General features: G+C 36.6%; 1 protein-coding gene across 2 annotated transcripts in view; it reads left to right on the top strand.

Annotated features, from left to right (window-relative positions):
• PHEX (phosphate regulating endopeptidase X-linked) overlaps positions 1–22209 on the top strand; it is a 201883-nt gene that overhangs the window by 160365 nt on the left and 19309 nt on the right. For both annotated transcript variants that reach the window (XM_081277212.1, XM_081277213.1), the window contains 3 exons: positions 5625–5679; positions 10055–10122; positions 19311–19441. In XM_081277212.1, coding sequence (XP_081133338.1) covers positions 5625–5679; positions 10055–10122; positions 19311–19441 — 254 coding nt within the window. The remainder of the gene's footprint in view (positions 1–5624; positions 5680–10054; positions 10123–19310; positions 19442–22209) is intronic.

Consider the following 22209-nt stretch of genomic DNA (forward strand, 5'->3'; position numbering starts at 1 on the left):
TCCATTTTGAGTTAACTTTTGTGCATGGTGAGAGAAAGGGATTCAGTTTCATTTTGTTACATATGGATTTCCAGTTTTCCCAGCACCATTTGTTGAAGATGCTATCCTTCCTCCATTGCATGCTTTTAGCCCCTTTATCAAATATAAGATAGTTGTAACTTTGTGGATTAGTCTCTGTGTCCTCTATTCTATACCATTGGTCCACCTGCCTGTTTTGGTACCAGTACCATGCTGTTTTTGTCACTATTGCTCTGTAATATAGTTTGAAATCTGGTATCGCTATACCACCTGATTCAAACTTCCTGCTTAGAATTGCTTTTGCTATTCTGGGTCTTTTATTTTTCCATATGAATTTCATGATTGCTTTATCTATTTCTACAAGAAATGCCATTGGGATTTTGATTGGCATTGCATTAAACCTATAGAGAACTTTTGGTAATATCGCCATTTTGATGATGTTAGTTCTGCCTATCCATGAACAGGGTATATTTTTCCATCTTCTAAGATCTTCTTCTACTTCTCTCTTTAGGGTTCTGTAGTTTTCATTATATAAATCTTTCACCTCTTTTGTTAGGTTGATTCCCAAGTATTTTATTTTTTTTTTGAGGATATTGTGAATGGAGTGTTTTTCCTCATTTCCGTTTCAGAAGTTTTGTCGCTGATATACAGAAATGCCTTTGATTGATGCATGTTGATTTTATATCCTGCCAATTTGCTGAATTCATTTATTAGTTCTAGTAGTTTCTTTGTAGACCCTATTGGGTCTTCTAGGTATAGGATCATGTTGTCCGCAAATAGTGATAATTTAAGTTCTTCTTTTCCTATTTTTATGCCTTTAATTTCTTTTGTCTGTCTAATTGCTCTGGCTAGTATTTCAAGGACTAAATTAAATAGAAGTGGTGAGAGAGGGCATCCCTGTCTTATTCCAGATTTTAGAGGGAATGCCTTCAACTTTTCTCCATTCAGAATGATGCTATCCTGAGGCTTAGCATAGATAGCTTTTACAATGTCAAGGAAAGTTCCTGTTATCCCTAGTTTTTCTAATGTTTTGAACATAAAGGGATGCTGTACTTTGTCGAATGCTTTTTCTGCGTCTATCGAGATGATCATATGGTTCTTACCTTTAAGTCTATTGATGTGGTGAATAACATTTATTGATTTCCGTATATTGAACCATCCTTGCATCCCAGGGATGAATCCTACTTGATCATGGTGCACAATTTTTTTGATGTGTTTTTGTATTCGATTTGCCAGAATTTTATTGAGGATTTTTGCATCTAGGTTCATTAGAGATATTGGTCTGTAGTTTTCTTTCTTTGAGGTGTCTTTTTCTGGTTTCGGAATCAGGGTGATGTTGGCCTCATAGAATGAATTTGGAAGAGCTCCACCTTTTTCTATTTCCTGAAATAACTTGAAAAGTATTGGTATTAATTCTTCTTAAAAAGTTTTGTAAAACTCCACTGTATACCCATCCGGTCCTGGGCTTTTCTTGGTTGGTAGTCTTTTGATTGCTTCTTCAATTTCATCCATTGATATTGGTCTGTTCAAATTCTGTGTATCCTCCTGACTCAGTCTGGGCAAATCATATGACTTAAGAAATTTATCGATGTCTTCACTATCTTCTATTTTATTGGAATATAGGTTTTCAAAATAATTTCTAATTGTCTTCTGTATTTCTGTAGCATCTGTTGTGATATTGCCTTTTTCATCCCGTATGTTAGTAATTTGAGTTCTCTCTTTTCTTCTCTTCATTAGCATGGCTAAGGGCTTGTCTATCTTATTTTTTGCTGAGCCACAACCCTAGCCCTCAAAAATTTTATTAGTGGCATATAAAAATAAAATCTTGGGGGGCTTAATAAAAAGATAGCTAGTTTTATATATGTTAAATTGGTCAATATGCAAATATTATAGTAAGTATGGCGCTTTCCCTTGAAAAGACCTGAAGCTAGCTTATGATGTTGGTGTTGGAGGGGTTGCCCATGTGAGATATTGTGTAGTGGTGCAAAGAGGACTATCTGCAATTGGAAGAAGAGTTTTAAACCAAATGGGTGGGTGCAGCTTGTAACCCATGCTGTAAACTAAGGCAGTTGGTCATGTTGAAGTGTGTTCTGCTGAGCATTTTGTTTATTCCTATGTGATTTAGTTCAGTTGGGTTCAGTTTTCTGCTTTCAGCTAGCTAGCATTCCTCGTGGATGGAATTTCATGTGAGCAAATGTGAGTTGGAGTTATGCCCCCAAATTTCACTAGTTATCTATCATGTTGGACGATATTTGTCTTTTGTTTTATATAACAGATTCTGTTATAGCAGAACTTGATATACATATGTATAAATACATTTATACATACATTACACAAAATAACTCCATACACCACATTAAAATGCTGTTTTTCTGATTAATTTTTCTCACTTAATATCTCTTAGAACCTTTCCCATATCATCACCTAGGGAATTACTCATTTATTTTATTTATTTACTTTTTTTTTGCAGTGCTGGGGAAGGAACCCAGAGCTTCACGTATGCTAAGCAAGGGCTCTACCACCGAGCCACATTCCCAGTCCAGTTACTATTTTTTTTAAAGGGGGGGGGGAGAAAAGAGAGAATTTTGTAATATTTATTTTTCAGTTTTCGGTGGACACAACATCTTTATTTTATTTTTATGTGGGGCTGAGGATCAAACCCAGCACCTGGCGCATGCCAGGCAAGTGCGTTACCACTTGAGCCACATCCCCAGCCCCAGTTACTCATTTTTTTAAAAAATGACATTTAAAGCATGAAGAGATGACTAAATTGATCTCCAAAATGCTTGTAACAGTTTGCACTCCCACCAATATACTTCTTACATTCTGGCCAATGTTACCTATTAGCAAATTAATTAATCATTGCCATTTTAAATAGTTTAGAATTTTTCATTCCTTTCCCTCCTCCCTCTCATATACAAACATCCACACCCACATACTGAAATCAAATGAATATGTGAGAAAACATAAGAAAAACCGATTTTAAAAAAAGGGAAAGAAAAAAAAATTCCCTTTTCACCTATTTATTTTTTACTTCCATCTTTGCTAATGCAACTTATCCACTTTATGAGATAAGATACGGAGTTGACCCTGTTGGGATTCCATCTATCACTCTAGCTAGTTGACATCTCCCAAACTGCAGCTTACACTGTTAATCCATTCACTTCAGCAAAACATGCCTGAGGGCATCAGATTCTTGTGTTTATCAGTATTGGGTTCCATGGCCCTGCAAACCTGAGAAGATACAGTTGATCAAGGTAATGTGATGACTGTGGCACTTGAGTCTGAGGACCCTGAAAGCAAAAGCTGCAGAAATCAAGGCTCATGCAGGTGTCAGATGTTTTCCTATAAAGAGTTTGGTGATGGACATAACTGCTTCCAGCTGGGCACATTAGCAGGTGGGGGAATCCATAAAGGTTTAACAATTAAATCACATTGGTTTATGATCCCTGTTCTTATTAGGAAATATCATTGCTTTTGGATGATTTATTGTTTGCAAATGAAATTTTATATAAACATTGTGATTTGCATTTATATACTTGCATATATATGTACATATATCCAAATCAGAATTGCTTACTAAAAATAATCACCCCACCCCAATGAGGAGAATGGGATAATGATGTAAAGATGCCAAAGATATTTAAGGAAATGTGGAAATTATGAAGATTAATGTAATATTGCCCCTTCAAATTTGGTTATATTAGATGCAGTTTCCTCTATTTGAAGGAAGAGAAAACCTAACTGGATCCATCTCTGTTTTGCAATTGAGTTTTGTACCTTGAAATCTCAAACTATGATATTATTAATACAACAGAAAATAATATATATGCAAGAGTCTTATGAAAGTAACATTTTACTTCTAAATTAATGCCATGGAAGGGAGGAAGAAAGAAATTTGTGGGGCAGTGCGGGAGAGGAAGAACTCAGAAAAAAGCTTTCAGTCTCATGGGGCCTAGAGCAGCTGCTCTGAAGCAGGCAAGGACACTGCAGAAGGCCTTCCCCCGCCCCCCTCTTTCTTTCTCATTCTCTCTCTCAGTTACTATTCTTTGAATTGCCAGCTGTAATGACTAGTAAAGGCAACTCTCAGGATCAACCCAGGGTGCAAACTTTTTAGTGGTGAGTTGAAAGGACAAAGCCAAGCATTTCTCCCCCTCATCTACACATAGGGCCAGTTACATAATTTGTAGGGCTCAGTGCAAGATGAAAATGCAGGGCTCCCTGTGCAGAAAGCAGAAAAAAGTACCACTGAAGGTGCCAAAATATAAAGCTTTATCTTCCATGGTCTCTCTCTATTGACTTGTCACAGTATTTTTTGATGCTTATTGATGGGTATTCTAAGAACAACTAACATTTTATATCATTAGCATGAATTTTACTGTTTATCTTTATATTGCATAATGCCAGTTTTAAATGCAAATATGAGAAGATGTAATTTGTATATGGACCCACAAAAAATCATAGTTTATATGTAACTTGTGTGTGCATGTCTTTTTTTTTTTTTTGATGATACTGTGAATTGAACTCAGGGCCTTACACATGCTAGGCAAGCACTCTACCATTGAGCTACATCCCCATCCTGGGGAAAAAAAAAAAAAAATATATATATATATATATATATATATTTATATATATTCATACCAGCAAGGTAGAGATGCTGCACAGAACTGTTTTTACTTCCTAATACTTGTACAGTCTACCAACATTCTAACTTCATCTTACTTACGAGTAAGGAAGAATTGAAAGGAAAAGAAATTATGCACTGCCTTATCTTTCCCTTTCCTTCTATATCATCATTTTCAGTGTAAGAGGTTGGCCAATACAGAGAAGTAACAGGAGAAATAAAGGATGTGACAGGGTTCCTTAATCATTTTATTTCATAGAACACTATTACCTTTTTTTAGTGAACTAAGCAAATCTGGTTCACATGGAAACCATGGCTTCTTGGGGCTGTCCTAGCACCTACTCAGTTCCAGAGTAACAGGCTTGTCTTATAAAGTCAACTTGCATGTGGCTGAACTCCCACATGTTGTGGGCCTGCCAGAATCTTGTGCTCCTAGGGTGTCAAGAGTGCTGCGTGCAAATGAGTTACATAAAAACACTAGACATAATATAATGTGTATCTCCTCTGCTCACACAAATGCTCCATTGCCCTTTAGACTTCATGAACAAAATACAAGTTAGAAGATTAAATTACCAAGAATTTCAAGACAGCGACAGTAAAGTTCTACACCAAGTGTGCAGTCCTTCTTCATGTGGGGCTTGTGTGACTGCACAGTTTGCATATTCATGAAGCTGGGCCCTTTTTGCATCAGGAGAAGCTGCTGGACAACCTGAAGCCTTCTCTGCATGTTGTATATGAAAGGACCCAGTTCTCTACAAGCCGGATACTGCCAATAGCATGTTTGTGCAAAATAGTGTCCTTGGAATGGTTCAATGCACTTATTTCAAGCTCAGATGAATTAATATCACCATTAAAGAGATTAGAGGTCCCCAGTTCCAGATGGGCCTTTGGAAGCTTCAGGCTTTAGCTTTAAGGAGGAATTCAATGAATCAATCTCTATATCCCTTAACATTTTTTGTTTGTTTGGTTTTCTTTCTCCCAGGATTTCCAGCAGGAGAGCTGCAAAAGCCTTTCTTTTGGGGAACAGAATATCCTCGGTGAGTAAATTAGTAAAGAAACCAATTATTGACAAGTTAGGAGGGAAGAACATGGTGCCTTTGCAAAGGTCAAAATATAAAGTCAAAGAATTGAAGTTGTTGATTGTTTAGAAATGATGAGTACTCAGGGAACATGGGCAGCTACCAATAAAGTCTACAGCATCATTGTTACAATAAATGCAGATTTTAGGCTTGTATTTAATCAAATATTTTATACCATCTCAGGCCTCAGCTGCATAGTTTTCTTTAGTGTCCAGATATTTGGAATCAATTTTCCCTATATTTAAGATTTTACATATAGATGTAGATATATCTCCATATAATTAAAGTTTTAAGCCAAATATTCTCCAAGATTCCTTTAAGCTAAAAGTTCTAGAATTCTTTGATTTTGTTTATCAGTAAAAATTTAACTGAGCTTCTATTATTGTGGTTAGGTAGATGGAGTCTTAGAAATAGTATGGTTAGGTCTGGAAGTTACTAGTTCAACGATTTGTTACTGAGTTCATGAGCATGATTTTCTGATATCAAAGTCAAAGTCAGGGCTAGGGATGTGGCTCAAGCGGTAGTGCGCTCGCCTGGCATGCATGCGGCCCAGGTTTGTTCCTCAGCACCACATACAAAAAAAAAAAAAAAAAAAACAAAAACCAAAGATGTTGTGTCCGCTGATAACCAAAAAATAAATATTAAAATTCTCTCTCTCCCTCTCTTACTCTCTCTTTAAAAAAAAAGTCAAAGTCATAAAAACTTAGGAATTAATATTTGTGCCTATTAGTTCCATCTTAGGCTGAGCCATAGTTGTTACTTCAGTGAGAGAGATTTATATTTTTTTTCCTAAAGAGTTCTATGTCCTCACTAAGCCATCTATCATCTATTAAGATATTCACTCAACAAATAGCTATGAAGTATTGTTTGGGAACATAGACATGCTGGAGACAAAGAAATCATGGTCCAGTGAAATGGCTTCCCATGCATCTATCTATACTGCATTAATTGATTGATAACCACAAAGAACTGGGTATCCTTTCTGCTCACATTAGTCAGCTTATCCTTCACCTGAGTGTTGGATCTAATTATGAGGACATAAACAAGTCAAATTGTTTCCAGAGGAGAGAATCTGAATTGTAAATGGCAAAGATAGCATTACAACATTTCCAAAAGTGGGTGTTCCATGAAATGTTAGAAGTTAGTAATCCCTTCACCCTTCTATTTTTGGAGAATCACAATACTCATCAGCATAAAAGTTCCCAAGTTCTACAAGAAAGAAACCTAATCTCTGGTTTAACCCAGAGATTCAAAAACTCTTTTCCCTGTGTTTTGGGAAATACTGATCTAGAGTTCATGATTGAATAATAATAACTGAAAGAATGTGAGAACATTTGAAGATGAATTGTGTAATTATTTTCATATTTTTGAAGGAAAATGAAGGTGGCAGAATGATTTCTTATATTCAGGGCAATCAGCAGGTGTTTAGGTAGACTTTACTGGATCAATACATTGAAGACAAGGGAAAGAAATTTCAGATCAATATTAGAACTGTTTTTTTATAGAACCACCCAAAAAGAGAATTGGCTACCTCAGAAGGGGCTGAGCTCCTGGTCATTTGGAAATATCAAAGCAGACACCTTATGACGATTTGAACAAGTTTCTGTACAGGAAATCATGCCTCTTAGTAGAAAGTTTGAGCTAGATGACCTCAAAACCACTTTCAACCTGGAGATTTTTATGATCTAAACACAGGGTAGCCTACTTTATAATATCATGAGATCATGGTGTGTCCAGATAGTAATATAGTTGTTTTGTTATTGACAGTGAATGTTCTGTATACATTAAACCCAAAAGAGAAACTGAGTAGGTAGTGAAATTTTCATCTTCTCTGTTTTATTTTTGGCAGGCTAGATGTTCAATATAGGAACTCTTCAAATTTCTGGCCATCCAGTTGCATTTAAATAATGTCATGCTAATTTAAATAATGTCCATTGATAAAATGGAGTATATGAATTTAATGTTATGAAACATTACCATTATAAGGTTTAATCATATAAAATTACCTTTTCTTTGTCTCTTGTCCAAAGGATTGTGACTTTGTAACTGAGAATCGAAACTTATTAATTTAAACTTAGTCATTTTCTGAGTTCTCTATTATCCTTTGCAAATAGAAAGTTTGTTGGTGCAGTTCCTTTTAAGGGACATTTATTGCAGAGCAGTTTCTATAAGCTTCCATTTTTTGTGCCTTAAATTCATCCAGTCAACAGCATTGACTGAAGATTGTAGAGGACTGAGTATTCATTCCCAGGGCTGAACAATCTGGAAAAACTAAATGTTGCAGGCTGCATAGTGATAGCTACTGCTGCAAGAATTAGCACTACGGCGCTGGGGATGTGGCTCAAGCGGTAGCGCGCTCGCCTGGCATGCGTGCGGCCCGGGTTCGATCCTCAGCACCATATACCAACAAAGATGTTGTGTCCGCCGAGAACTAAAAAATAAATATTAAAATTCTCTCTCTCTCTCTCTCTCACTCTCTTTTTTTTTAAAAAAGAATTAGCACTATGTAAAATTACGTTTGTCCCATACTACTATGATAGCTCCATGATTGAAATGCTCTTACTTCTTTAATGAATAAATTTTGCTCTTACTTCTTTAATGAAGGTTTGCAATGATGGAAAAACAGTAGGAAGCTTTTTTTTTCCCAAATGCAAATTACCTTGCAGGAAAGAAATAACAAAGGAAAGAATTGCCACCAAGGGGAAAAATTAAATCTTACAGCACTTCCTTGGGTATAGTTGAGACAAACAATTAGCATGTTAAGGATCATTATATCCCGTAATAACATGTTGCTTCAGAAATTTCTGTTCTTTCCAGTTATGGGTCCTATCTATTTGCTGGGTGACTTTGATGTTGTATGTCAGGAACCAACTGTGAGAGATTTTTAGCATCATTGTAAATCTCATGAAGAATCCTAACAGTAATATTCTAAATAGTCTATATTCCTCATCCACAGGTTAAATGACTTCAATAAGATACATATAGATCTATCATTTGCATGAAATGGTAAAGTTAATTAAGCATTAGTTAAATCATTGTTAACTTTCTTATTGTATACTAGGTACAGAGAATTTAGCAGTGAACAAGTAGATAAGGGTTTTGTCTCCATGGAACTTATAGATGAGAGAGAAAATTATACACATACACATATGGAAATCCCATTATTGATTTCTTCATATATTATGCATATGTTTGTTTCAGTTATCAATTACTACATAATAAAGTACCACCAAATAACCATTTATTGGCTGATGATTCTATATTTTTGGCAGGACCAAACTGAAGACAGTTTGTCCCTGCTTCTTGTGGTGTTGGCTGGGTAGGTGCATAGGGCTGGAGGAGGATGATGACTTTACTGGATCTTTGGGCTGGCTTTAATGAGACGGGCCTCTCTTCCTTCAGTCTCTCAACTTTTGGAGTCTCTCTCTTGGTTCACCTGACCTTTCCTTCCAACTATGTAGAAATTCTTTACATTGTAGTTAACTTTTGAAAGGGCAGCAAAGGGAAACTACGAGGTCTCTTCAGGCTTTAGCCCAAAGATCATACCAGGCCCCTTCCATTTTTTTTTCTCTTAGTCTTGAGAAGTCCCAGGGCCAGTTCAGATCCAAGGGCAGGGAAATAGATCCCCTTTTGATTGGAAGAGGGGGCATGTCTACTCAGGGGTGCGTGGAATTATTGGTGGTTGCCATTGTAGGGAGTCTAATGCATGCTTCTTCAAAGGTGATGAGAAATAATATAACACCTTTTCCAAATTTGATGAAGGCTTCACAGCCCTTGCTATTCAGTTGTCAGCTTGTCTGCCTCAGAAACAGGAATGTGACTACCTTTGAAAACAGAGTGATCCCTTTTAATCTCTGCTCTATTTCTTTTTTATGACTATATTTGGAAAACAATTTAACTTCTAAGATTATAGTGACTTTTCAACAAGTTTTCAGATAAAAAATAGTGTATTTACTGACAGGATCTTTTTAAGCCCTTTTTAAAGTGTTCATAAGAATAAAATATCACTAGAGCAGATGTAGAATCATAGAAATCTGAGGCTGGAAGGGATTTTAGAAATCATCTTTTTCATATTCTTAATTTTTCAGGGTAGGATACTAAGGTCTATACAAGGTCACAAAGACAATGTTAGAATTTGTATTTTCTTTGTTCATTTTGATTAGAAGGGTATGTTTAGACAGTTTGTTTTACAGTTTCATGCGTATGGTTATTAGATTTTGATGATTATGGCTATGAGAAAACAGATTGTCTTGGCTTTTGTTGGAAAAATTAAGGGATTATGCTCTCAGATTCATGCTTATAATTTTCCCCAAATTGTGTATTTATGATACAGATCTCTGAGTTATGGTGCTATAGGAGTAATTGTTGGACATGAGTTTACACATGGATTTGATAATAATGGTAAGTACTAGTTTATTTTATAAGCTGCCACTTTTGTAATAATGTTCACTATGTGGGCGTTAATTTTTTTTATGTTATTTATTTTTTTATTTTTTTAAATTGGTTGTTCACAACATTACAAAGCTCTTGACATATCATATTTCATACATTAGATTGAAGTGGATTATGAACCCCCAATTTTACCCCAAATGCAGATTGCAGAATCATGTCGGTTACACATCCACAATTTTACATAATGCCCTATTAGTAATTGTTGTATTCTGCTACCTTTCCTATCCCCTACTATCCCCCCTCCCCTCCCCTCCCATCTTCTCTCTCTACCCCATCTACTGTAATTCATTTCTCTCCTTGTTTATTTTCTCATTCCCCTCACAACCTCTTATATGTAATTTTGTATAGCAATGAGGGTCTCCCTTCATTTCCATGCAATTTCCCTTTTCTCTCCCTTTCCCTCCCATCTCATGTCTCTGTTTCAAGTTAATCTTTTCTTCCTGCTCTTCCTCCCTGCTCTGTTCATAGTTGCTCTCATTATATCAAAGAAGACATTTGGTATTTGTTTTTTAGGGATTGGCTAGCTTCACTAAGCATAATCTGCTCTAGTGCCATCCATTTCCCTGCAAATTCTATGATTTTGTCATTTTTTATTGCTGCATAGTACTCCATTGTGTATAGATGCCACATTTTTTTAATCCATTCATCTATTGAAGGGCATCTGGGTTGGTTCCAGAGTCTAGCTATTGTGAATTGTGCTGCTATGAACATCGATGTGGCAGTATCCCTGTAGCATGCTCTTTTAAGGTCTTCAGGGAATAGTCCGAGAAGGGCAATAGCTGGATCAAATGGTGGTTCCATTCCCAGCTTTCCCAGGAATCTCCAAACTGCTTTCCAAATTGGCCGCACCAATTTGCAGTCCCACCAGCAATGTACAAGTGTACCCTTTTCTCCACATCCTCGCCAGCACTTGTTGTTGTTTGACTTCATAGTGGCTGCCAATCTTACTGGAGTGAGATGGTATCCTAGGGTGGTTTTGATTTGCATTTCTCTGACTGCTAGAGATGGTGAGCATTTTTTCATGTACTTGTTGATTGATTGTGTATCCTCCTCTGAGAAGTGTTTGTTCAGGTCCTTGGCCCATTTGTTGATTGGGTTATTTGTTATCTTATTGTCTAATTTTTTGAGTTCTTTGTATACTCTGGATATTAGGGCTCTATCTGAAGTGTGAGGAGTAAAAATTTGTTCCCAGGATGTAGGCTCCCTATTTACCTCTCTTATTGTTTCTCTTGCTGAGAAAAAACTTTTTAGTTTAAGTAAGTCCCATTTGTTGATTCTTGTTATTAACTCTTGTGCTATGGGTGTCCTATTAAGGAATTTGGAGCCCGACCCCACAATATGTAGATCGGAGCCAACTTTTTCTTCTATCAGATGCAGAGTCTCTGATTTGATATCAAGCTCCTTGATCCATTTTGAGTTAACTTTTGTGCATGGCGAGAGAAAGGGATTCAGTTTCATTTTGTTGCATATGGATTTCCAGTTTTCCCAGCACCATTTGTTGAAGATGCTATCCTTCCTCCATTGCATGCTTTTAGCCCCTTTATCAAATATAAGATAGTTGTAACTTTGTGGATTAGTCTCTGTGTCCTCTATTCTGTACCATTGGTCCACCTGCCTGTTTTGGTACCAGTACCATGCTGTTTTTGTCACTATTGCTCTGTAATATAGTTTGAAATCTGGTATCGCTATACCGCCTGATTCACACTTCCTGTTTAGAATTGCTTTTGCTATTCTGGGTCTTTTATTTTTCCATATGAATTTCATGATTGCTTTATCTATTTCTACAAGAAATGCCGTTGGGATTTTGATTGGCATTGCATTAAACCTATAGAGAACTTTTGGTAATATCGCCATTTTGATGATGTTAGTTCTGCCTATCCATGAACAGGGTATATTTTTCCATCTTCTAAGATCTTCTACTTCTCTCTTTAGGGTTCTGTAGTTTTCATTATATAAATCTTTCACCTCTTTTGTTAGGTTGATTCCCAAGTATTTTATTTTTTTTGAGGATATTGTGAATGGAGTGTTTTTCCTCATTTTCGTTTCAGAAGTTTTGTCGCTGATATACAGAAATACCTTTGATTTATGCGTGTTGATTTTATATCCTGCCACTTTGCTGAATTCATTTATTAGTTCTAGTAGTTTCTTTGTAGACCCTTTTGGGTCTTCTAGGTATAGAATCATGTCATCTGCAAATAGTGATAATTTAAGTTCTTCTTTTCCTATTTTTATGCCCTTAATTTCTTTCGTCTGTCTAATTGCTCTGGCCAGTGTTTCGAGAACGATATTGAATAGAAGTGGTGATAGAGGGCATCCCTGTCTTGTTCCAGATTTTAGAGGGAATGCCTTTAACTTTTGTCAATTCAGAATGATGCTAGCCTGAGGCTTAGCATAGATAGCTTTTACAATGTCAAGGTAAGTTCCTGTTATCCCTAGTTTTTCTAATGTTTTGAACATAAAGGGATGCTGTACTTTGTCGAATGCTTTTTCTGCGTCTATCGAGATGATCATATGGTTCTTATCTTTAAGTCTATTGATGTGGTGAATAACATTTATTGATTTCCGTATATTGAACCATCCTTGCATCCCAGGGATGAATCCTACTTGATCATGGTGCACAATTTTTTTGATGTGTTTTTGTATTCGATTCGCCAGAATTTTATTGAGGATTTTTGCATCTAGGTACATTAGAGATATTGGTCTGTAGTTTTCTTTCTTTGAGGTGTCTTTGTCTGGTTTTGGAATCAGGGTGATGTTGGCCTCATAGAATGAATTTGGAAGAGCTCCACCTTTTTCTATTTCCTGAAATAACTTGAAAAGTATTGGTATTAATTCTTCTTTAAAGGTTTTGTAAAACTCCGCTGTATACCCATCCGGTCCTGGGCTTACCTTGGTTGGTAGTCTTTTGATGGCTTTTTCAATTTCATCCATTGATATTGGTCTGTTCAAATTGTGTGTATCCTCCTGACTCAGTCTGGGCAAATCATATGACTTAAGAAATTTATCGATGTCTTCACTATCTTCTATTTTATTGGAATATAGGTTTTCAAAATAATTTCTAATTGTCTTCTGTATTTCTGTAGCATCTGTTGTAATATTGCCTCTTTCATCCCATATGTTAGTAATTTGAGTTCTCTCTCTTCTTCTCTTTGTTAGCATGGCTAAAGGTCTGTTGATCTTATTTATTTTTTCGAAGAACCAACTTTTAGTTTTGTTAAATTTTTCAATAGTTTCTTTTGTTTCAATTTCATTGATTTCCGCTCTGATTTTCAATATTTCTTGCCTTCTGCTACATTTGCTGTTGTTTTGCTCTTCCTTTTCTAGGGCTTTGAGATGAAGTATGAGCTCATTTATTTGTTGGTTTTTTCTTATTTTGAGGAATGACCCCCAGGCGATGAATTTTCCTCTTAAAACTGCTTTCATTGTGTCCCATAGATTCCGATATGTTGTGTCTGTATTTTCATTTATCTCTAAGAATTTTTTGATTTCCTCCTTTATGTCCTCTGTAACCCATTGATCATTCAGTAACATATTGTTCATTTTCCATGTGATGTAGGATTTTTCCTTCCTTCTTTTATCATTGATTTCCAGTTTCATTCCATTATGATCAGATAAAATGCATGGTATTATCTCCACCCCTTTATATGTACTGAGCGTTGCCCTATGGCATAATATATGGTCTATTTTTGAGAAGGATCCATGTGCTGCTGAGAAAAAAGTATATCCACTTGATGATGGTTGATATATTCTATATATGTCAGTTAAGTCTAGGTTATTGATTGTGATATTGAGTTCTATAGTTTCTTTATTCAACTTTTGTTTGGTGGATCTGTCCAATGGTGAGAGAGGTGTGTTGAAGTCACCCATAATTATTGCGTTTTGGTCTATTTGATTCTTGAACTTGAGGAGAATTTGTTTTATGAATGTCGCAGCACCATTATTTGGTGCATAAATATTGATAATTGTTATGTCTTGTTGGTGAATGGTTCCTTTTAACAGTATATACTGTCCTTCTTTATCCCTTTTGATTAGCTTAGTCTTGAAGTCAATTTTATTCGATATGAGGATGGCCACCCCTGCTTGCTTACGAGGACTGTGTGCGTGGTATATCTTTTCCCATCCTTTCACCCTCAGCCTGTCTATGTCTTTTCCAATCAGATGTGTCTCCTGGAGGCAGCATATTGTTGGATTTGTTTTTTTAATCCATGATACCAGCCTATGTTGCTTTATTGGAGAGTTTAAGCCATTAACATTCAGAGTTACTATTGATATATGGTTTGTACTTCCATCCATGTTTGATTATTTATCCTTTTTTAAAAAAAATTTAGTTTGTTTCTCCATGATTATCTTTCCCCTCGCCCTCTGTCTTTACTGAGGCACTTCCCACTGATGGTTTTGGTTATTGTTTTTCATTTCTTCCTCGTGTAGTGTTTTGCTCAGAATGCTTTGCAATGCTGGTTTTCTGGCTGCAAATTCTTTTAACTTTTGTTTATCATGAAAGATTTTTATTTCGTTGTCATACCTGAAGCTTAATTTTGCTGGATACAGAATTCTTGGTTGGCATCCATTGTCTTTCAGTGTTTGAAATACATTGTTCCATGACCTTCTTGCTTTCAGTGTCTGTGATGAAAACTCCGTTGTTAACCTTATTGGTTTACCCCTGAAATTAATCTGTCTCCTTTCTCTTATAGCTTTTAATATTTTCTCTTTGTTCTGTATATTGGATATCTTCATAACAATGTGTCTTGGCGTTGGTATACTGTGATTTTGTGTGTCCTGTATGCATCTTCAATTTGTATATCTGTTTCCTTCTTTATTTCTGGAAAGTTTTCTGTAATTATTTCATTCAGCAGGTTACTCATTCCCTTGGTTTGAATCTCTGTACCTTCTTCTATCCCGGTGACTCATAAGTTTGTTTTTTTTTATGTTATCCCATAACTCTTGGATGTTTTTCTCGTGATTTTTTACCAGCCTTTCTGAGTTGGCTAGACTCTTTTCAAGATGATATATTTTGTCTTCATTATCTGACGTTCTGGCTTCTACTTGCTCCACTCTGTTAGTGATACTCTCAATTGAGTTTTTAATTTCGTTTATCATTTCCTTCATTTCTAGAATTATTGTTTGATTATTTTTTATAATCTCTATCTCCTGATAAAGATGCTTAACTTCTTCTTTTATCTGTTTATGTAATTCATTCTCAATGTGTTCTTTCGCTGCTTGAATTTGCTGTCTTGTATCCTCTTTAAGGTTCCATTCCATCTGTCTAAGGTGTTCCTTGAGTTCTTTATATGACCATTTTTCTGATGACTCTAGGTCCTCCTGAATATTTAGGCTGTCCTGCATTGTTTGTACTCCTTTTCTTCCTTGCTTTTTGAAGCTGCTCATGTTACTTCTTGTTCTGTTTGACTGCTGAGTTACTGTTTACTCCTATAAATTTATTTGATGCTTGGGAGGAAAGGTATTAGAAGGGAAGGGAAGAAGTCACTAAAGAGAATGAGAGTAAGCAGGTAGAATTCAAGGAAGGGGGGATAAGAAAATTGAAAAGAAATGAAAAGACAAAAGAAGAAAAAAATAGGAAATAAAAAAAGAAAAAAAAATTTTTTAAAAATAATAAAAAAAATTTAAATTTAAATTAGAAGAAAAAAAATTTAAAAAAAATTGTAAAAAAAATTTAAAAAAACAACAAGAAAGAAAAATGAAAATGAAAGAAAAACCCAAATCAAAAAAAAAGATAAAAGAAAAAAAGAAATAAAAAACTAATAAATGCCGTCTTAGAGTTTGATTAACTTCTCTTCCAGTAGGTGGCGCTGTGCCCACCAGGTCAAGTTTCTCCTGTCAATACACGGGAACCAATCACTGTGCAGCAGCTCCTCCTCCCTGACTGGGCGAGTCTCCAATCCTGAGTGTCTAGGGCCTCCTCTTGTGTCTAATCACTTCCCACTTTTCCTCTAGCCAGGCCCCTCTCACGGGTGCCGCTCACCACAATACTGGCTACACGCCAGGTCTGCTGCTCCCGGGAGCCCTGTTTTCATGAATGACTGGGCACACTCTTCCAGTTTGCCATTCCCTCAGACCCTAAGTTTGTAGAGCTTGGGGCTGAGAATCCTCAGCGAATTTTACTTGCCGTCCGGTAGCCATGCTCCCGGTAGCTGGTGCAAGAGACCTCAGCTGTCAGCCCTGGTGGGAGCGGTAGTTCTGCGCCGCGGGTCCCGCGCCACCTCTGATACCCTCAGTCTGGCTATCGTGCTCACGGGAGAGCTGGGAGCGGCCCTTACGGGAGAGCTGGGAGGGGCCCTTAAGGTTTCCCTGACGTGTGGAGAGGGAAGGCTAGGGAATTACACACCTGTAGCCGCAGGTTTCAATGAAGTTATCTCCTCCGCCGCAGTCTGATGACGTCAGTTCTCTGCCATGGTGGTGTCTCTTGCAAATTGCGACAGTTCGTTTCCCTTTGCCAGGCGACCAATGCAACGGGTGGGTCCTTACTGTCTCTCCCAAGCCCCGTTTCAAACCTGTGGCCACTACCTATGAAGGCTTGGTAGGCATTTACCTCCGTAGGAACAGAAGGGCTGACCAGTTGTTTCAGCCGGATGGATTAGTGCTGAGTCACAGCTTTTTGTCTGCGGGAAGCAGGCGAAAGGGAGCTTGAATTCAGCCGATCCAGGCTCAGTGTGTGTTCTGAGAGGCCCAGACTGTTCACTCCAGACCCACGTCAGCTCAGCATTGCCTAGTGATCCTGAGCAAACAGATTTAGGTTTTTTACGACTCCCTATGCCTGCACAGCGGAAGAGGTCAGGGACTTGATCTCTCTGCGCCCGCCGCCATGTTGGAATCCCTCTCGTCCCAGCAAGTGTGGGTGTTAATTGTTGTTATTATCTTTGCATAGCAGCAGCATCATAGACTAAAAATTGTCCAATACAATAAATACAATTGCTGATTGAAAACTTTTCCACATGTCTTGGTGTGATAGCTTGCAAGAAATAAACAATTATTCGCATTGGTAATTGGGGGAGAATAAAAAAGAAGACCTTGTAATTCCAATGAGATTACCTCTGCATTTATATCAGGATTGCTGTACCTGCCACAGTAGTTACAGGAATTGTATTATAGCTTCTTCCTTTTGTCATTTTTTAAAATTCACCATTTTGAGATGTTTCCCCTGGAGGTGCAAGCTCTGCCCCAAAGATGACTCTACATGCTGCACTGCCAAGTTAGGCCTTTGAGCTTTGCTTACTGGTTTCTTTATGCAATTCCAAGGCTTATGCAATGCTTAATCATTGTTTTTCTTTATATTGCATATATTCTGAGTTTTTCTTTTATCAGGGCTAGGCTTCTCTAATAAGGCACAATATAGAATATGTTGTACATCCTGATGACATTTAAGCAAAAGAGAGCAGAATATAATCTAAACTAAAGAAATGATTGCCTCTGAGAGTCCTTATTTTAGATCAGCACTCCTTTCTCTGAAGTATTCTTGGAAAGCCATAGGAAATCTCTGACGTTTATGAATTAGCAAACTATTATCACATCCACAAAATGATTTATAGGCAATCTTTTATTTTATTTTATTTTTAATTTGTTATACATGACAGTACAATGACCTTGACATATCATACATTTGAATCAGATGGGATATGGTTTCTAATTTTTCTGAGTATACAGGTTGCAGAATCACATTAGTCATGCATTCACATATATACACACAGTAATAATAATGTCTGTACAGGCAGTCTTAAGAGCTTGGCTGGCCCAAGGGAATGCTGTGGACTTGTTTCCCTTGTGCCTATAGTGTCTCTAACATCCTTTACTGGATGCCTACCCCAGGGCCAGAGACATTTCAGGTTCTTTTTCTTCTGGACATTTCTTCCTGCCCCCACCAGCCTGCCCTTAATCACCTAGTTTTTCTACCTCTTTGATCTCCCTCTCTCTGTTAAAATGTAACTGCCTTGTAATCATCTGACTTCTTGGAACTCAGTTTTCTACCTTTGGACATTTGGTTTATCTGAGAATAGAGTCTTAACTATGAAACAAAAGCAATTGGTTTTGTATGTTTCTTCCTAGGAAATTTAAGTATGATTCTCCACCAGATCCATTTGGAATCTTTCCCAAAGGACAGAATTTTGCTTTGTGACCAATACTTAGAACAGTGTATTCACATATAAGTACGTGTGCAGTAACTATTTAATGATTGCTTGGTTGGTGGTTGGAGGACAGTGATTCCACACCATTCCAGGTGGTCGTATTAGTAGCATACAGTCTTGCTAAAGAGTTTTGGATTGTTCTAATTAACACCTTTGGGTAGAGGGCTTTCATGTAAGCTCTTTCTTAGGGGACCCTTGTTTTGGAGACCTTTTAACAATTTTTGCATAATTAAATTTAAACCATATAGTAACCTTGAATATAGACAGTAGTCTAGATGTACCTAAATTGTTGTTTTGAAGAGTGTAGGGAAATTAGTGAGTTAGCATATAGCAATATACCATGCGTAACTAATCTTTTTTCCCCATTATGTTTTAGAGATTTCTGTTCTTGTTCCAAGTTCTCTTTTTTAGAGCAATCTTCCTTGTCTAAGTAGGAAAAATGGGTCCTTCTATCCATACTGATGACTGTAGATTGATTCATACCAGCTTTTATGTGTCTCTTGGCTCCTGGCAACTTGGAGGAAGCATGTTCCTATGGGGCTGAGTAGGGCATATGGTCTTATGTGTGGATAACTTGCTGGATCTGTTCCTATGGATCATTTGGAACTTCACTGATAGTGGTGCTCTGGTTCCCTCCACAGACTTTCTGAATGAAACCAATTCATTTCACAATCCAGAGAACATTTCAGGTCAGATCAGGTGAAAACACAGAATCCAAATTTGGATAAGACTGGTGCATACATTAAATTGAGGAATCTCACTTTTTTTTAATGCCCTTTGTTCCTTAGAAGGAAAGAATTTTCTTAATCCTTGTTCTCCCTTCCTCCCTCTTTACATTTACCCTGTGATATTGGAAAGAATGCAGAAGCTGTTCTTAGGAAGGGTGTTCCCTGCTGTTATGACTGCATTTTGAAAGCTTGTCAAGGTGAGAAAAAGGAAAGATGTTGAATTTAGTTTCCATAAATAACACTAATGTCTTTTAACTTTCCTTTTTGCTAGGTAGAAAATTTGATAAAAATGGAAACCTAGATCCTTGGTGGTCTATGGATTCAGAAGAAAAGTTTAAAGAAAAAACAAAGTGCATGATTAACCAGTATAGCAGCTATTATTGGAAGAAAGCTGGCTTAAATGTGAGTACAACTGTGGTTAAGGAAGCATCTCATGGACCATTTTTCCTCATTTGGATATTAGCTTGCTTTAGACCATTGGTTCTTAAAGTGTGCTTCTGAGATCAACAACATCTGCCTTCCCTGGGAACTTGTTAGAAATGCAAATTCTTGATTTCTCCTCCAGACCTGCTGAATCAGAATCTCTAGGGGTGGAGCCTGATAGCCTTATGGTCTGTCTGTCTTTTTATAATCCCCGTGGTGATTGATAAAAGCTGCAGTTTGAGAAAGATGGATCTATGAATTAATTTATTTGCCTAGATTCAGATTAATGTCAAAAAAATCCTGTAGTACAAACAATAACATCCTTATAAATCTCCTACATCTCATGACATTTTCTTAAAAAAATTCCATCGAAACTATTGCTTAGGTTTAATTTATTGAAATCAACTCTCATTAATTTGAACTAATAGTCTGAGAACTGGTTAAGAGTTCATAGTTTTAGAAGTTTGAACAAAGGAAAGTACTTTTTAAATGTTTATTTTCCATTATATAATAATTTTTCCATAAAGACACGAACACAATTTTATACATGGATCTGTGTGAATGATATGTCAATCCTTTCCTTTTATTGTCTTCACCTACATATCCTTTTCCTATTATCAGTCTTACTGTCCCTACCTATAACATTGGTTACAATGTTATACTTTCCCCCTGCTTGCTTAAAGGTAGGGACACATGCAACTTTAGTACATTGTATCCAATGGCTGCCTCAGAGTCCTGGGTTTGAACGTTCTGTTATAATTTAGTCAAATAATCTCTTGTTGAGGTGTTACAAATGCTGATGCAATAAACTCCTTTATTATGTGTGTACTCTTTTTTCTCTATAAGATAGATTCCAACTGTCACCAAAAAGTTACAAAATTTCATATTTCCACAAGTGATACATGAAAGAACATTTATCTATTGAGTTGTTGTTTTCTTGTCAAATTTTAACAACCTTTTAAAATAATATAGATGTTAAACTTTTGCCTATTGTTTCCATTATATATATTTCCCCCAGATTTGTTACTTATCCTTTGGACTTTATATATGATATGTTTCAACATAAAATATTTAAAATTGAAAATCATTTCCACTTTTCCATTCTTTGTTAAGAAGTTGTTATATATGAAATATTCTAGTTTTCCTGGGAATGTTGTTTATTGTTTTGCTATTTTACATATAATTCTTCATGCATGTGAAATTGATTTTTCTATGGAGTTTAATATGAGAATTCACTGATATTTTCTTCCTAGAAGATAACCAGTTGATCCAGCATCATTTATTAAAAAAAATCTTTTTCAGTTAGTTGTGGTGGCATATGACTATAATTCCAGGAACTCAGGAGGCTGAGGCAGGATGATCACATGTTTGAGGCTAGCCTCAGCAACTTGCAATTTATTTCAAAAGTTAGATAAAAAGGGCTGGGGATGTCATTCAGTGGTAGAGCATTTGCCTAGCATGCATGAGGCTCTGGGTTCCATCCTCAGGAAAAAGAGAGCTAGAGAGATTGGGCGGGGGGTCAGTCAATCAATCATACAAATTGAGGGGAAAATAGTGGTCATCAGAGCCTGGAGATAGTAGGGGGTTAGGAGGTGGGGAAATGTTGGCCAATGGGGACAATATGATAGATAGGAGTAATAAATTCTTGTGTTCTGCTGCATAGTAGGGTGGCTATAGTTAACAATACTGCATGGATCTCTCAAAATGACTAGAAGAAAGGATTTTTAATATACTCACTATGAAGAAATGATAAAAATTCAAGGTGATGGACTTGCTAATTACTCTGATTTGATCATTATACAATGTATATATGTTTTTATCACATTGTACCATATACATATGTACAAGTATTATATGTCCATAAAAAAAGAATATCATATACACCAAGATAAATTCCCAGGTTTATGAATTAGGCAAGTTAATGTTTCTAAGTATCAGTGTCTTCAGCTATGAAATGGGTAAATACTTCTAAACTAATTAATTTGTTGTAAGAATTAAATGAGTGAAGTACTAGCATAATGCTGTTGCAAGAAGTGCTCAATAAGAGATAGTTAAATCTTATATTTGATAAAGGGGCTAAAAGCATGCAATGGAGGAAGGATAGCATCTTCAACAAATGGTGCTGGGAAAACTGGAAATCCATTTGCATCAAAATGAAACTGAATCCCTTTCTCTCTCCACGCACAAAAGTTAACTCAAAATGGATCAAGGAGCTTGATATTAAATCAGAGACACGGCGTCTGATAGAAGAAAAAGTCGGCTATGATCTACATACTGTGGGGTCGGGCTCCAAATTCCTCAATAGGACACCCATAGCGCAAGAGTTAACAACTAGAATCAACAAATGGGACTTACTCAAACTAAAAAGTTTTCTCTCAACAAAAGAAACAATAAGAGATAAACAGGGAGCCTACATCCTGGGAACAAATCTTTACTCCACACACTTCAGATAGAGCCCTAATATCCAGAGTATACAAAGAACTCAAAAAATTAGATAATAAGATAACAAATAACTCAATCAACAAATGGGCCAAGGATCTGAACAGACACTTCTCAGAGGAGGACATACAATCAATTAACAAGTACATGAAAAAATGCTCAACATCGCTAGCAGTCAGAGAAATGCAAATCAAAACCACCCTAAGATACCATCTCACTCCAGTAAGATTGGCAGCCATTAGGAAGTCAAACAACAACAAGTGCTGGCGAGGATGCGGGGAAATGGGTACACTTGTTCATTGTTGGTG

Source organism: Spermophilus citellus (assembly GCF_964194105.1).
Source record: "Spermophilus citellus genome assembly, chromosome: X".
In the NCBI taxonomy this organism is placed as follows: Eukaryota; Metazoa; Chordata; class Mammalia; order Rodentia; family Sciuridae; genus Spermophilus; species Spermophilus citellus.